Source organism: Panulirus ornatus, chromosome 19 (assembly GCF_036320965.1).
Source record: "Panulirus ornatus isolate Po-2019 chromosome 19, ASM3632096v1, whole genome shotgun sequence".
In the NCBI taxonomy this organism is placed as follows: domain Eukaryota; kingdom Metazoa; phylum Arthropoda; class Malacostraca; order Decapoda; family Palinuridae; genus Panulirus; species Panulirus ornatus.
The window spans coordinates 60,049,829-60,067,758 of record NC_092242.1 but is presented as its reverse complement, the minus strand read 5'-3'; the positions used below and the strand labels follow the sequence as shown (position 1 = coordinate 60,067,758).

Here is a 17,930-nt window from a genome sequence, read left to right as displayed (position 1 = left end):
GGATGGATGTGCTGGAAATGAGATGTTTGAGGACAATGTGTGGTGTGAGGTGGTTTGATCGAGTAAGTAACGTAAGGGTAAGAGAGATGTGTGGAAATAAAAAGAGCGTGGTTGAGAGAGCAGAAGAGGGTGTTTTGAAATGGTTTGGGCACATGGAGAGAATGAGTGAGGAAAGATTGACCAAGAGGATATATGTGTCGGAGGTGGAGGGAACGAGGAGAAGAGGGAGACCAAATTGGAGGTGGAAAGATGGAGTGAAAAAGATTTTGTGTGATCGGGGCCTGAACATGCAGGAGGGTGTAAGGAGGGCAAGGAATAGAGTGAATTGGAGCGATGTGGTATACAGGGGTTGACGTGCTGTCAGTGGAGTAAATCAAGGCATGTGAAGCGTCTGGGGTAAACCATGGAAAGCTGTGTAGGATGTATATTTGCGTGTGTGGACGTGTGTATGTACATGTGTATGGGGGGGGGGGTTGGGCCATTTCTTTCGTCTGTTTCCTTGCGCTACCTCGCAAACGCGGGAGACAGCGACAAAGTAGAAAAAAAAATATATATATATATATATATATATATATATATATATATATATATATATATGTGTGTGTGTGTGTGTGTGTGTGTATACAAGTGGATGGGCCATTCTTTGTCTGCTTCCTGGTGCTACCTCGCTGACACGGGAAACAGCGATTAAGTATAATACTAAATAAATAGTAATATAAACATGTATATTTTTTCACACATATTTGCCACTTCCCACTTTAGCGAGGTAGCATCAAGAACAGAGAACCAAGCCTTTGAGGGAAAATCCTCACTTGGCCAGCCCCCGCACCAGTAAGGTAGCACCAAGAAGATAGACAAAAAAAGGCCAAATTCACTCACACTCAGTCTCTAAGTGTCATGTGTAATGCACAGAAACCACAGCTCCCTATCCACATCCAGGCCCCACAGACCTTTTCATGGTTTACCCTAAACATTTCATGTGCCCTGGTTCTGTCCACTGATAGCACATTGACCCCAGTATACCACATCATTCCAATTCACTCTAATCCTTGCACGCCTCTCACCCTCCTGCATGTTCAGGCCCCATCGCTCAAAATCTTTTTCACTTCATCCTTCCACCTCCAATTTGGTCTCCCACTTCTCCTAGTTCCCTCCACCTCTGGACACATCTATCCTCTTTTGGTGTTGGTAAATCTTGCATTTCAATTAAACGATATATTACCAGCTATAGATATTCAAAATATTTTTCATTCATTAAACTGTACAACACGGGATGTAACCAGGTGGTCTACCTCCTAGGTTGGTCTCACCTCTTGCCATGTTCATTCACAGCAGCAAGACGTACACGATAGCAAGTGTGTGGTTGAAGTTTTGCAATAGTGTGTTGTTTGCCTCGTCCTCTGAAGACTTCTGTCCATTCTCCATTGTTCCCACACAGTTCGAGAATAAACGCTGTTACACGAGACCCATTTTCCTTCACAGAACCCCATCTGAAATTCACAATTTAGGGTATATAGGCTAAAAGAAGGTAACACCTGTATAAGAAACCAATTCTACTGCCTAAAAGTATCTAATTCTTCATAAGTGTACACAGGTAATACAGATAACAGGCCTGTTGGCTTCTAACGAGGTTATCTGCAAGCTGATATACTAACACTATCATAGCTTTTTTTAAGAGAGAACAGAAATAAGGCTCTCTTCCCACATTTTACTCCCTATGGCAGCAAAAAGTAAAAGAAGAATGCGACAATAACCAAAACAAAACCAGCATGAAATTTTAAAGGAAACAATTAAATGGAACACAAACTTATTCATACTATCCTACAAAACAGTGCTACACTAAATTACACTGCACTCTAGCAAAAGTTTCAACTGAAGGCATAATTTTTTGAGAATGGAATCAAGAAAAAATGTAATACAGAGAAGTTATGTATTTTCTGGTATGTAATATGCATTTTTTCCCTGAATATTTTTTCCTAGAGTGACCCTGCATCATCTTTGCCAAAAGTTAAGCTACTTATTTGCAGTACAGTATGTTACCAGCAAGAGTTTAAGTTGCAGATGAACAAAACCATCATATGCGGCATATAAGGCATACAAACCTTTCCTCTATTGTACATAGGGTTGCACTCCTAGAAAAAATGGTGCACAATTTAATTATGTACATCATACTTATCATTACTATTACATAGTAGAAATGGACCACTCCCAGCAAATCTTAAGGCCTAAGAAAGTATCAGTGATCAGTAAATGGTATCAGATATCCTAGGGATATTTGTGCTGCAGATTTGGGAAAATGCCTGGTCTAAGCATGCTAAATTGATGTTTTTAGTTTGATTAAGATAAAAGTAAACATCAAATGCTTGAATGACCCAATGGATTTTTGTTGAATATTATCTTCCAAAATCAGGATGCTTCTTATATGCCAGATAATGTTATTTGCCAAAAAATCTACTTTACAAAATAATTTGCAAAAGCTCTGAGCATTCTAACTTCCCATGCAGAAGTTGGCCATTCATTTCCCTTTCTTTACCAAGTGCTGTAGTCATTGACACGAGCCAAAATGAATGCTGATTCAATCTTCAAGGAATTTTGGTTCACAACCTTTGGTTTAAAACTTTCAACATTAAACTGGTTTGAGATACTGTACATCATATCTTTAATATATTCTTTCTACAAAATTCTCTTCAGGATGTTCTTACCTAATACATGAAGTAATAATCATCAACATATTCAAAACATACAAGAAAAAGTGATTTCCTTCTGTTCAAAACCTTAAAATTATAAACAATTAAACGATACAAAATTGTATTTTCACACATCTTTTCTACACAATTCTCTTAAATTCTTAAAAAAAATGTATTCTGAAGAATATATGAGAATGAAGGTAAAGGATATGGAAGTCTTATTTAGCTCCACACCATCTGCAACTGTTTTTGCTTCACAACATTCAACTTCAAATCGATTAAATTAAACGGTAAACTGTATTTTGATTTTTTTTTCACAAATTTCCTTCAGAATGTTCTCATTTAATGGATGACTTTATAATTATCTACATATTCAATAATTTGCTCAAAAAAAACAGGTGCAGATTGAAGTCTTACACAGCTCCTAAATATAAGTAATCATTTTTACTTCAAACATTCAACTTATGATGGATAAAACTGTATGGTAAATTGTATTATACTTCTTCAATGGATTTCTCTCCAAGTAGGTTCAAACCTAATACATGAAATATGAGCAGATTCAAAAGAAATTAAAGAGAAAGAAAGAATCAATGTCTAGGTTCTCTCTTAATGGGAGCTGTGAGACCTTTCATCTAAATTTCTCTCTGCCCTTTACTCAAAAATGAGCAAGGACAAAAAAAAAAGTATCTTGCAAGTATTTTCACTTACTTTTGCAGGCTAAATTCATAATTTCATGAGGGGAAATTTTTCTTCCAAACAACATGAAGGAATTTTTGGGTCACACCTGCCACGTAAAGGGTTAAGTCACCATATCCCCAATGTTCCATTGTCACCCTTCAAAATGATTTTGCTCTGCACTGCTTGGAAAATTAATTTCTTTAAAAACATTATGTTTAAAATCTCCTCTCATAGTCTCCTGATATGTTCAAGTATCATAGTTGTCATCATTAACAGGACCACACAATCTTGTTTGCTTACACTCTAACAGGACAAGGACCCAGTAGGGGTGTGTGCATTATGTATGTACTCCTATCATGATTTTCTCTTGGTAACTGAGTCTTGTGGATATCTATGTGTACATAGACATGGAGGTCACATATACCTCCAGTCAGTAAAGGAATCACTGGTTCCTTCTCATACAGATGGGAAAATTCAAACTCTTTAGTGGACATGGTAAAGATTCTACTGATCACTCATGTGCTGAATATGGTTGAGAGTGACAGAACTAAGCAGCTCATTATAAATACAAACCTAAATTGAAGAGTAGTTTTTGATTTGTGAAGCATCCTCGGCAGCTGGGGAGCATCTGGGACAGTAGAGTGTGTGTGGAATGCTGTAGCACCACTAGAATCCCCTCGCACATTACCACATAAACACTGGAAACTGAAACAAACGAAAAACAAAAAAAACAATAAATCTGACTTATCCACAGATTACAGGTTAAGCATCCCTAATCCAAAACTTTTTGAGTGGTAACATGATGTTACAAGAGGAAAATTTCACAACTTGCCCATGCTGGGCTCTGACATTCTGTTGGCACCAGTTTGTTACAAACCAGTGTCAATGCCAGACATAAATGCATTACTCACTGTGTTTTTTGCTTATTCTCAGCTCTATGGTACAAAGATATTTCTTAAATGTCAGAAAGGCCTGCAGATACCACTATGGGTAACAGTGATAAGAAAAAGAGGAAGCATTATGTTTCTCTATAGCACTGAAAGTCAAGCTGTTGGAAAACCTGGACAGGTGTAAGCATGAAATGTCTTACATGAAGAAACAGAAGGATAAACTGTTGAAGTTCAATGCTGAGTGATGAACAGAAGTTAATGAAAAATAGAAAAACACTGCAGAAAGCTAATAATGAAGATCTTGATTGTGTATTGAGAGTGGATATGTCAGCATCGCAGTAAACACACGCCACTTAATGGAATGCTGATCACAAAACAAGTACAGAGTAACATGATGAAATGAAAATTAAAGGGAACTATGAATATTCATCAAGCTGGTTGCAGAAATTTAAGAAAAGCCACTGCATCAAATCTTCATAGATTTTCAGTGGTAAAGCATCTGCTGGTCATGAAGCAGCAGAGAAATTCATTGACAAGTTTGCCAACATCACTGCTGATGATATTCCTGACATCAGATCAAGTCTATAATGTTGATGAAACATCACAATTTTGGCATTACTGCCCCAGAACGACACTGACTACAGTTGATGAGACAGCCCCTACTGGAATTAAAGATGCCAAGGACAGAATAACTGTGCTGGGTTGTGCTAAAGCAGACATTTTCTTCGGACTGTTTTCACAAACATTTTGTACCAACAGCTCGTGCTCACTGCAGGGAAGCTGGACTGGATGATGACTGCAAGATTTTGTTATTCCTCAACAACTGTTCTGCCCATCCTACAACTGAAATTCTCAATAAAAATAATGTTTATGCTGTGTACTTTCCCCCCAAATGTGACTTCATTAATTCAGATATGTGACCAAGGTATCCATAGATCAATGCAGAGTAAATAAAAGAATACTTTCTTGAACAGCATGCTGGCAGCAGTGAACAGAGGCACGAGTGTGGAGGGTTTCCAAATGGAGTCTAACAAGAAGGATGCCATATATGTTGTTGCCAATGCTTGGAACACAGTGACTAAAGATACAGTTGTACATGCATGGCACCACCTCTGGCCTGCAACTATGTTCAATGATGATGATGAGCAAGATGGTGATTTTGATGGATTCTGTATGTCAAGTGAGAAAAAAATGATGTCTGACCTCCTTACATATGCAAAAAATATACCTGCAGAGTCCGTCAGTAAGCTGAAAGAAGTCAATATCAAAGAAGTTTTTAACATCAATAATGAGGCTCCAGTTGTTCATTCACTGACCGACAGTGAAATAGCTGAAATGGTGTGAAGCAAGGTGATCGTGATGATAGAGACGATGAAGATGACTTTGTTAACACTGCAGAAAAAGTGCCTATAGACAAAACGGTGAAAATGTGTGATGGACTTATTGAAGGACTAGAGAAGCATGCATTCATAACAAAACATGAAATAATGTGTTTATAAAATCAAGAGAGAATTCTAAGACAAAAACCATTGTTAATGAAGCAAAGGACTCTGGGAGAAATATGAAAAAAAAGCCATCCTCATCCCTACAGGACCCTCTTCCTGATTCCTCTTCTTCTGATGCTCCTTCTCACGATGATGTCAACAGTGAAATATCCTCCCCTTCAAGTTTCCCACACCATGTGTAGTTCTAGTATTTGTCACTGCACTTATCTTCTTTTGTAAGCAGAGATCAAGTAACATGACCAGCAACATTACCGAGTTGAAATTTTTCTCAGTTTTCATTCTACTTACAGCTACCGGTAATTATCATAAATTTTGATATTTGCTTTTATATCTCAAAGAAAACCTTTTAATCAAAGCACAGCATCATAGGTGGAAATAGAAAACTTCCTGATTTTTGTTATTGTTTAACAGCTGATATGGGTATTCTGCTGATGCTACTGTGCTGCTTAGTTACCCTAAACACTTTTTTTCGTTGTATTAATGGTATTCCATATTCTTTTATTATGTACTTATGTGTGAATAAGTGTAAGAAAATGGTTGCTTATCAGAAGCATATACATTTGTTGTCAGGAATGAAGGTGATGCCAAACAACTACAGATTGTCCACATGGGTGGCTGTGGTTGTGACACCTTAGCTTTCTGTTGGTTGTGTTGCACAATCTTCATTTCATGAGTAAAAGTATTAAAAATATGGTATAAATTACCTTCAGGCTGTGTGTATAAAGTGTATATGAAACATAAATGGATTTTGTGTTTAGACTTGGGTCCCATCCCCAAGATATCTCATTATGTATATGCAAATAATCCAAAATTCGAAAAACTTCTGTTCCCAGGTATTTCAGATATGGGATACTCAATCTGTACCTTAAATATTTAATGGCATACACTAAATTCATGTACTTTCTAAATCATACTTACAACCACTTCCCAACAATGGGTGTTTTATCTATTCATAAACTATCTTTGCAGAAACTACTACTTGTTAACTAAAAGTAACAGAGAAAACGATTATGTATATCAATACATACTACACCCTATACTCCGTAGCAGGTTTGAGTCCAGTTATAGTAAGCTGTGTAGCAGGGCTGGACATATATAAGCTGTTATTTAGGAAGACATCGTAAAGCAGTTCTGAGACTGGCATCTCATCATGCTGGCCACTTAAATCTGGGGCAGACCATTGGATAACAGCTTCATGGGGTGTTACATCTATTACCTGAAAAAAAAAGAAAAACAAATACAGATAAGCTTATCAAGAGGAGGATGCTTCTTTGAAACAGCACAAATTTACATATATACAAAACTATATAGTGTTCCTCTATAATGATATCAACTTACCTTAGGAGACTTAACCTGAGAAAGGAGGTGCTGCAGACTACTTCTAGGATCTTCTCCATCCTCTGTGTGTATTTCTTCCTCCCCACCGTTTTTCCTTGCAAGCGGTTCTGTGTAGGTGAGATTTGATATATGAAACTTTCATAACAAGATTATAAAACTCCTTAATCTTATATGCTCAAATGAATCACAGAAATGCTGTCTATTTTTTTTTTTCTGAGATGGCTTAGGCAACTGAGGCCCTAATCAAGGCCATCCCATTAACGCTCTCCTCTCTCTCTCTACAGCCTGTCCCCAACTTATGATGGGGTTACATTCTGGTAAAGCCATCGTAAGTCTAAAATATACTTAATACGGTTGCTTACACTCGTGATCGTGTGGCTGACAAAGTTGTGGCTCACTGCCACAGAACATCGCTAGCCAAGGAAAAGATCAAACTTCAAAATTCGAAGTATGTTTTCCGTTGAATTTGTATCGACATAGCACAATCGTCAAGTAAAAAATCTTAGGTCAAACCATCATAAGTCAGGGACTATCTGTGTGTGTGTATCATGTATATCTTTCTTTCATTCATACTATCCGCCATTTCCCGCGTTAGCGAGGTAGCGTTAAGAACAGAGGATTGGGCCTTTGAGGGAATATCCTCACCTGGCCCCCTTCTCTGTTCCTTCTTTTGGAAAATTAAAAAAAATGAGAGGGGAGGATTTCCAGCCCCCCGCTCCCTCCCCTTTTAGTTGCCTTCTACGACATGCAGGGAATAAGTGGGATGTATATAAAATTTTTCATACACATTCGCCATTTCCCACGTTAATGAGGTAGCGTCAAGAACAGAGGACTGAGCCTTCGAGGGAAAATCCTCACTTGGCCCCCTACTCTGTTCCTTCTTTAGGAAAAGTAAAAACTGGAAGGATTTCCAGCCCCCAACTTCCACAACACACTGGGAATATGTGGGAAACAAGGCAGTGCCAAGAAAACAAACAAACAAAAAAAGGCCACATTCATTCACACCCAGTATCTAGCTGTCATGTGCAATGAACCGAAACTACAACTCCCTATCCACATCCAGGTCTCGCAGACCTTTCCATGGTTTACCAAAGACATTTCACATGCCATGGTTCAGTCCACTGACAGTACAGCAACCCTGGTATACCACATTGTTCCAATTTACAATATTCACAGTTTATCAACCAAGCCATAGGGGTGGACTGACTGCCATAACCAGGAATCAAACCTACGCACTCAACCCTGGCAGTCCATGAAGGCATCGTGAGGGGGGGGATTACTTTATATGTACATGTCCATATTAACACTTACAACACTCACATGAAATTTTGCCAGTGACCACTCATTCATTCTAACTTTCAACTTAGTCTCTCTAACTTATTCAATCACAAGTTGCCTTAAATATATCAAACACATTTTTTCCTTCACCTTCTTTCAACTACGAAATACTTAAAGCTTTATCTTATACTAACAATTCTCTTCTCTATATATCTGAATTTCCTCATCTCTCTATCAATACCCTTACCTCCTCTCAGAAATGCCTACCTTCAAGAAAATATTCTTATTAGCAGACCCCTACTTTCCATTTGATTTCCTCTTAATTTTTTTATATAAATACACATTTTCTTCTTTTCAAAGACAAGATGAATGTTTGAATTACAGAAGCATAACTTTTGAATATACCTATTCATTAGGAGTAAAGGAGTGATGACTGAAAAGGTGGTGGCTTCAGGAGAGGTGGAGGCTGGATAAACCAGGTGCCTACTCTGAAGAATGTGTAAGAAATACTCAGAGAAAGAAGCATTTGTTAGAGGGAAAGTGAACTAAGAAATCAGGCAAAAAAAAATAAAATACATGACCATGAAATTGTGAAGTGCTGCAATAAACTGAAAACTCTGGTAAACTGCTGCCTGATCAAAATGTTCTCTCCAATAACTATGCTGGTTACACCAGAATAATACTCAGAGAGGAAATGCTCTATTATTATTCCTCCTTTACTAAAAACAGCATTGACTTATGGTTTCTGAATGTGTATTTTCATAAGTAATGATTTACATCATGTATCCTTAAAGTTGCACTTCTAAAGTATCATGAAGATCATCCAAACTTTCAGGATAGTTTCCCTGAAATGAATAGCTATGGGATTTCCTAGTATTATCATTTTTATTATACAACTATATTATCATCTTTACCTATCATAATTTTTAATACTATCACTAGTACTAGGACAATGAAAACATCATAAGCTAATAGAAGTGGGAGAGCTTGCAGTCTGTGCCTCCACACACACATATACACTATCAGCTAGATGCGGAAGCCAGGATCTCCAGTACATATGCACAATGTACACATTTGTAGTCGTCCTATGAGGCACAAAGGAAAAGCCTATTCTGTCTGCACAATAAATTTTTCAAATGTAATCATGATAGAGTCCCCAATATCAAGTGGTGCTAAGAATCCCTGGGTTTCTGCTGGACTCTACTGCTAGTGAGAAGGGCTCAAGATAGCAGTAGCAGTACCTGCCCTTCCAATGACCTTCTCTCAATTAGGCCTGCATCTTTTTCTATTCACTATTTCACAATTTGTGGCCTCCCTAGTAAAATCTCTTCTGTATAAAAAAATCTATCTGGCTAGTAACTCTCCTAAAGTCAATTTTCATTCTTGGTGTTAACATTCCAAAGCCAAGTTCAGTGAACTCTGAAAACTTTTACAGTCTTTTAATGGTTACCTTTTTTGGGAGATGGTGGTGGGGTATTAAGGAGGCTACTGGTCCCAGATTTGTTGTTGTGATGTAGCTGCCGCTGGTAATACTTTGTTCGCGGTTTATCATACTGGCGCATATGACGATCTGACTTTGGGTTGTAAATAGGTGGTGGTGATGCTGAAACAAAAAGAAATTTTTTAAGTTCTGAAGTACAATTAAGTAGATTCATGCTATGGAAAATTATTATTGACATGCAGTAAGTATCCACTGCAACAGTTTGTATCACATAGCTTACTGGGAAACTGCTTATGTAAATATTGCCATATTTTCAATAACCTTCTAAGATTTATAACTAATTTCACATTCTCTACCATGACAACTGCAAATAAAGAAAATAAAATTGAATAAAAGTTAATCCACCTTTAATATTATAAATCTATAACATCATTTCTTTCTATATACGCATTCTATTCAGAAAATATGCAAGTTATGCATACGATAAATTTCTATCTTTTCAGTGACTTGTGTTGTAAAACATAAAGAACTATACATAATGAAGAAAATTACATGTAAATGTATACATTACCAACCTTTCTTTTTTCTGCAAACATGACAATACAGATATAGATATATCTTTTTTGCATTAATGGAATAATCTGTGAGATAAAGAAGTAGGAATGAGAGGTACACAGATACCAAAGGCAGTCACCAGAAAAAATCCGATGATTACCACTTACAATAAGGATTTCACATGAAGTAGCAAATTTGCAGAACACATTTAATCATAATTAGTGTTTACTTATGGTGGGAACGTCAGGCAACAATGCACAGCACAATCATCAGAGTTAGCTGATCATCAATTGTCACTGCAGTTACACCATGTCAAAAAGAAAGGAATGATACAATTTTTGCTTGCTATATTTATGTTCAGTGATACTGGGAGTACATGGGAGTAAATAGGAGTTTGGCAAGTGATATATGAAAGTACTCACTGTTCCAATTCTTTCTTTCCAGTGATGACTGTGCATACACCTCTTCGTGATGAAGTGAAACAGGCGAAGAACGGCCTTACGTTACTTACTCGATCAAACCACCTCACACCACACATTGTCCTCAAACATCTCATTTCCAGCACATCCATGCTCCTGCGCACAACTCTATCCATAGCCCACGCCTCGCAACCATACAACATTGTTGGAACCACTATTCCTTCAAACATACCCATTTTTGCTTTCTGAGATAATGTTCTCGACTTCCACACATTCTTCAAGGCTCCCAGGATTTTCGCCCCCTCCCCCACCCTATGATTCACTTCCGCTTCCAGGGTTCCATCCGCTGCCAAATCCACTCCCAGATGCCAAATCCACTCTCAGATGGAGACATCACACACCCCTGCCGCAAACCTACATTCACTGAGAACCAATCACTTTCCTCTCTTCCTACACGTACAAATGCCTTACATCCTTGATAAAAACTTTTCACTGCTTCTAACAACTTGCCTCCCACACCATATATTCTTAGTACCTTCCACAGAGCATCTCTATCAACTCTATCATATGCCTTCTACAGATCCATAATATATTATTTTATATATTTTATAACATATATATGAAAGCCGGCAAGGCAGCAGGTTTGGATGGTATTGCAGTGGAATTTATTAAAAAAGGGGGTGACTGTATTGTTGACTGGTTGGTAAGGTTATTTAATGTATGTATGACTCATGGTGAGGTGCCTGAGGATTGGCGGAATGCGTGCATAGTGCCATTGTACAAAGGCAAAGGGGATAAGAGTGAGTGCTCAAATTACAGAGGTATAAGTTTGTTGAGTATTTCCTGGCAAATTATATGGGAGGGTATTGATTGAGAGGGTGAAGGCATGTACAGAGCATCAGATTGGGGAAGAGCAGTGTGGTTTCAGAAGTGGTAGAGGATGTGTGGATCAGGTGTTTGCTTTGAAGAATGTATGTGAGAAATACTTAGAAAAGCAAATGGATTTGTATGTAGCATTTATGGATCTGGAGAAGGCATATGATAGAGTTGATAGAGATGCTCTGTGGAAGGTATTAAGAATATATGGTGTGGGAGGCAAGTTGTTAGAAGCAGTGAAAAGTTTTTATCGAGGATGTAAGGCATGTGTACGTGTAGGAAGAGAGGAAAGTGATTGGTTCTCAGTGAATGTAGGTTTGCGGCAGGGGTGTGTGATGTCTCCATGGTTGTTTAATTTGTTCATGGATGGGGTTGTTAGGGAGGTGAATGCAAGAGTTTTGGAAAGAGGGGCAAGTATGAAGTCTGTTGGGGATGAGAGAGCTTGGGAAGTGAGTCAGTTGTTGTTCGCTGATGATACAGCGCTGGTGGCTGATTCATGTGAGAAACTGCAGAAGCTGGTGACTGAGTTTGGAAAAGTGTGTGAAAGAAGAAAGTTAAGAGTAAATGTGAATAAGAGCAAGGTTATTTGGTACAGTAGGGTTTGAGGGTCAATTCAATTGGGAGGTGAGTTTAAATGGAGAAAAACTGGAGGAAGTGAAGTGTTTTAGATATCTGGGAGTGGATCTGGCAGCGGATGGAACCATGGAAGCGGAAGTGGATCATAGGGTGGGGGAGGGGGCGAAAATTCTGGGAGCCTTGAAGAATGTGTGGAAGTCGAGAACATTATCTCGGAAAGCAAAAATGGGTATGCTTGAAGAATAGTGGTTCCAACAATGTTGTATGGTTGCGAGGCGTGGACTATGGATAGAGTTGTGCGCAGGAGGATGGATGTGCTGGAAATGAGAAGTTTGAGGACAATGTGTGGTGTGAGGTGGTTTGATTGAGTAAGTAACGTAAGGGTAAGAGAGATGTGTGGAAATAAAAAGAGCGTGGTTGAGAGAGCAGAAGAGGGTGTTTTGAAATGGTTTGGTCACATGGAGAGAATGAGTGAGGAAAGATTGACCAAGAGGATATATGTGTCGGAGGTGGAGGGAACGAGGAGAAGAGGGAGACCAAATTGGAGGTGGAAAGATGGAGTGAAAAAGATTTTGTGTGATCGGGGCCTGAACATGCAGGAGGGTGAAAGGAGGGCAAAGAATAGAGTGAATTGGAGCGATGTGGTATACCGGGGTTGACGTGCTGTCAGTGGATTGAATCAAGGCATGTGTATGGGGGTGGGTTGGGCCATTTCTTTCGTCTGTTTCCTTGCGCTACCTCGCAAACGCGGGAGACAGCGAAAAAAAAAAAAAAAAAAAAAAAAATATATATATATATATATATATATATATATATATATATATATATATATATATATATATATATATATATATTCTTTTTTTTCATACTATCCGCCATTTCCCGCGACAGCGAGGTAGCGTTAAGAACAGAGGACTGGGCCTTTGAGGAAATATCCTCACCTGGCCCTCTTCTCTGTTCCTTCTTTTGGGGAAAGAAAAAAAAAAAAAAAAAAAAAAAAAAAAAAAAAAGAGAGGGGAGGATTTCCAGCCCCCCGCTCCCTTCCCTTTTAGTCGCCTTCTACGACACGCTGGGAATACGTGGGAAGTATTCTTTCTCCCCTATATTATCTATATATGTTTTATTATACTTTGTTGCTGTCTCCCGCATTACCAAGGTAGCGCAAGGAAACAGACATAAGAATGGCCCAACCCACCCACATACACATGCATATACATACACATCTACACATGCACATATAAATATCTATACATTTTAACGTATACATATACATACACACACATACATTATATTCACACGCGCATAATTCATACTTGCTGCCTTTATTCATTCCCATCACCACCCTGCCACACATGAAAACAGCATCCCCCTCCCCCCAAGAGGTAGAGCTGGGAAAGGACAAAAGGCCACATTCGTTCACACTCAGTCTCTAGCTGTCATGTAAAATGCACATAAACCACAGCTCCCTTTCCACATCCAGGCCCCACAAAACTTTCCATGGTTTACCCCAGATGCTTCACATGCCCTGGTTCAATCCACTGACAGCACGTCAACCCCAGTATACCACATAGTTCCAATTCACTCTATTCCTTGCATGCCTTTAACCCTTCTGTATGTTCAGGCCCCGATCGCTAAAAATCTTTTTCAGTCCATTCTTCCACCTCCAAAATATATATTTATACACATAAACAAATGCCCATACATGCACATATACATACATAAACACATCTCAAACATGTACATATATGCACATGTATATATTCATACTTGCATGCCTTCATCCATTCCTGTTGCTAACCCACCCCACAGGAAGCAGCATTGCTACCCATTGCTTCAGCAAGGTAGCGTCAGGAAAATGGACAAAAACAGGATAGCAAAGCAGGAGGTACCTCCTCTCCTCTCCCTTCATCACAACTTCCAGTAGAAAAAAGTGTAGGAAAATGTGATATGTTATCTAATATTGCCAGACACTCCTACCTCATCTATGGGAAAAAACTAGCTTTTTACAGGTTGAAACGCATCTTGTTTCCCAACTCCACTTAAAAACATATAATATTCAAAGATATTCTATTTCTTTTTTTGGAAATGATTTTAAGACTCTTGTCTCAGTCAACTTTTACTACACGTGACAAATTTTTCATAGTCCTAAAGCCAACAAGATGAATCTTTATTTTGATACTTCTGATTAATATCTTCCATCTTCAATAAAAGTACTCAAAAAATTTTTCCTATAAAAAAAATAATTATAAAAATGTATTATAATTTTGGAGGATTTGGGTTAGAGTATCATTACATTATCTAAATTCTTACCTTGTGCGAGGGGTGGTGACACAACAGGAGGGTACTGCGGAGGTGGCTGGTAGGGTTGTACATAGCCCTGTGGAGGTGGACCAGGAGGTGGCCCGAAGAACTGGGGAGGAGCTTGTCCTGTATTAGGGCCCTGAAAAGAAGCAAGTTCAATGTAAATAGTCTCAAAGGAGATAAGCATTAATCATATGACACTGAAAAATTATCTTTCAAATACATTCCCATGAATTTACTTTATTTTTCAGCTCCAAAGAGGAAATTTAAAATGTATATATAATTAAAGTGAACCAAATTCATCATCAGATTAGTATAACATGGCTAACTTTCACCTATGACCATAAACATGATACAGTCATCCATAATTCAATATAACACACTGCATTTGCATAAAGAACTCACATATTTATAGATATTGAAATCTTGTGATTATTAAAACACCATAATCAAAAGCTTTACGAGTTTGCACATTTGTACAAGCTACATGTTTGGGGGTGCTAATTTGGTCTACCATAATAAGCCTTAAACCCTCATCACCAGCACTCTCTATACATATCATTAATTAACATGATATACCAGTAAAAGGGCAACAGTTGTTGAATCAGAAAGTCTAATATACATTTCTGGTATAAACCATTCATGAGAATTAAGTTGTAGAAATCTTTAGTCAGAAACATAACACCTCTCATAACATGGGTTTCAATCATTCCTTCAACAAAATTCTGCTAGAATAACATATCTGTACAAAAGTAACTTCGTCAGTCTCTGAGGACCCCTCTACTTATGTTTAGAGCTGTGATGATTGTAAGTAGTCACAGAAATATGGTACTTAAGAACATTAACTGCCTTAAAAAATCCCAGAAAATTATATATGAAAGGCTCTTCATTCATGCATATTCTCTTATCAAGCACAGCCGAGGCCCTGAGGATGATGGATTCATAAAGTTTTTCCTACATCTTCCTAAATTATTTCTGTCCACTGCAGAAACATTGTTCATAAATCGATATATATATATATATATATATATATATATATATATATATATATATATATATATATATATATATATATATACCCTAATACACTGATAAGCATAAAATTCTGAGAGTTGCATTAAATGACTTACCAATAACCTAATGGTGATCACTTGGCCATCACTATGCTGTAAACTTACGTAAGATGGCACAGAGCGCACCCCCTTACTAGTAGTAACTGTGGCACCACCAGTTTCCTTTGATTTTCTTCTAGACTTCTCTAGCGCTGGCGCCTTGGGGAAAGATGAAGTGACAGTGGAAGTTTGACCTTTGGTATCATTAGATGCTGAGGTAACAGTAGAGTCATCATCTCTGACCTTCCTGGGTGCTGGAGTGTCTTCCCTCTTGACCTTAAGTGATGCTGGGTTAACTGAAGTGCAGTCATCCTTGATCCTACTGGGTTCTGGGGTCAAGGTGAAGGCTTCACTGGTAATAATACTTAATGGTGGGATTACGGTGGTTCTATCCATAACCTCATCACATGTTAAGGTTATTGTGGGCTCACAGGAGGCTTTACTAGTAATCAAGTCCTTAATCACTTTGCTTCCTATCTTCTTTTTCTGGCACTGACTGGAGGAGGTATGCAGACAACCAGATATACAGCTGTCTGCCTTTCTGCAATGCTCAGTAATGGTTGTCTTACTAATCCCTTCATCGCCAATCATAGAGTCCCCAGGCCTGTCCACAGGACACTCCTCACCATGGGAATCACTAAGGTTCTGTTTCTTGCAATTTTCATCTTCCTGGAACATTTCTGCCATCTCTCACCAACAATGCTGCGGTTTTCCCGGCAGTTCCAGGTGGTTTATATGATGTCCACTGGTTAGCTGATGAACTGCGTACTTTTAAAAGACAATTGCAATTCATCTTTCCCAAATTCTACAACATTGATTTTACACACACACACACACAAGCCTCGCCTCACCATTTGGAAATCCTTTGTAAGGTAATAACTTACAATGTCAACAGCCAAGTAAATTTGAGCCAAGCAACTATGCGAACAGTCTCAGAAGATGGCTCAATGCAATTCAACCTTAATCATGTTACTAGGTAGTTAAGAGATATGTATTCCAAATATAACATTTCAGTGGTACTGCATAAGGGATTCACATGCAGGTGAATACGAAAATCTGAGCTCCCCCCCCCCCCCGTTGACAGCAGATTAATTAGTATTACACAATCTTTTGTGAGCTCCTAACCCTTACTGTGTCAAAATGGTGAGCAACGAAGCAGTTAATCTGAAATTTGGATCGTTGTTAAAAAATGCCGCTAATAAAGAGCTTGTTCCACGGCCGAAACAACATGAAACACAAGATCAGTAGACTTTCATCTCGTTTACATCCATCAGCGAAGTGTAACACATTTGAAAAATTTCTTTCAAATAAATGACAGTATCATCCAGTATCATATACCTGATGGCATTTACGTCTTATACATACAGCGGGATCATGTACATGTATGTTTTTCCCAATTGCAATAAATTCATGCAACTTTTGAGTGTCCCAACTAACACTATTTAGGAGCTAAAGTCGAAGCATCACCCGTACAATATGAGTCTTCCCTCTCTACGAAGTAAATGGAAAGCAACATGGATATCCTTTAAACGATATATGAAGTCAAATATATTTCGGAACACATGTATCGAAAATAACTGCGATAAGAGTATAAAATCAAACTGTCAACCTAAAGCCTTGCAGCACTTGCATTTGCGTGAACCATATTGCCAATGAAGAACAATCACCATACAATAATCATAACAATCCTCTTCGAAACTTGGTATGAACTAAACAATTTTAACCACAGAAAATAACTCTAGGGGATACTATGCAGAAAGTAGGTATACTACTTGTAACAATAATCACAACCTGGGGACCGTTATTTTTTCTTTCATTGGCAGCGCAGGCCAAAAATACACGGTTAAATGGGAACGTTTGGTTGAAAATTAACTTTTAAGTCTTAATCATATAGGCCAAAATGTTGGCCGGTGCGGCACGTCTGTGACAGAAAATGTTGTCCATCCACATATTCAGGCTTAACTATGCAGTTCTGACCAGCACTGATAAAACAATGTGAAACTGAATGTGTGGCGGCCCTAAGAGCTGCTACCTGGGATGGTTCACCAAGCAAGACAATCATACTAACAATAAATTTTATCTTGAAGATTTGCAGGTATCATGATGTACAGTCCATATCAAAGGAGTTCGCTATCTACTTGTTCAGATCTACCCTATGCATGCAAGGCTGCCGCATTAAGGAAGCAAGTCTGCTCTAGTACCATCCAACCTCCACTAAGAAGCCAGGAATCAAAACCTTACATAATCTAATTATTGAACGTAACGGGTCGAGCG

At 38.3% G+C, this 17,930-nt stretch overlaps 1 protein-coding gene across 10 annotated transcripts in view; it reads right to left on the bottom strand.

Moving 5' to 3' along the window:
• The window catches only part of LOC139755548 (fibronectin type-III domain-containing protein 3A-like), a 499,565-nt gene that overhangs the window by 47,572 nt on the left and 434,063 nt on the right, over positions 1 to 17,930 (bottom strand). For 9 of the 10 annotated variants that reach the window (XM_071673982.1, XM_071673983.1, XM_071673986.1 and 6 more), the window contains 6 exons: positions 14,554 to 14,683; positions 9,827 to 9,979; positions 7,099 to 7,205; positions 6,789 to 6,976; positions 3,939 to 4,070; positions 1,311 to 1,490 (listed from right to left, as the gene is read on the bottom strand). In XM_071673982.1, the coding sequence (XP_071530083.1) occupies positions 1,311 to 1,490; positions 3,939 to 4,070; positions 6,789 to 6,976; positions 7,099 to 7,205; positions 9,827 to 9,979; positions 14,554 to 14,683 (890 nt within the window). Of the gene's footprint in view, positions 1 to 1,310; positions 1,491 to 3,938; positions 4,071 to 6,788; positions 6,977 to 7,098; positions 7,206 to 9,826; positions 9,980 to 14,553; positions 14,684 to 15,674; positions 16,425 to 17,930 lie in introns of those variants that run through there. The other variant, XM_071673984.1, reaches the window with a different exon arrangement.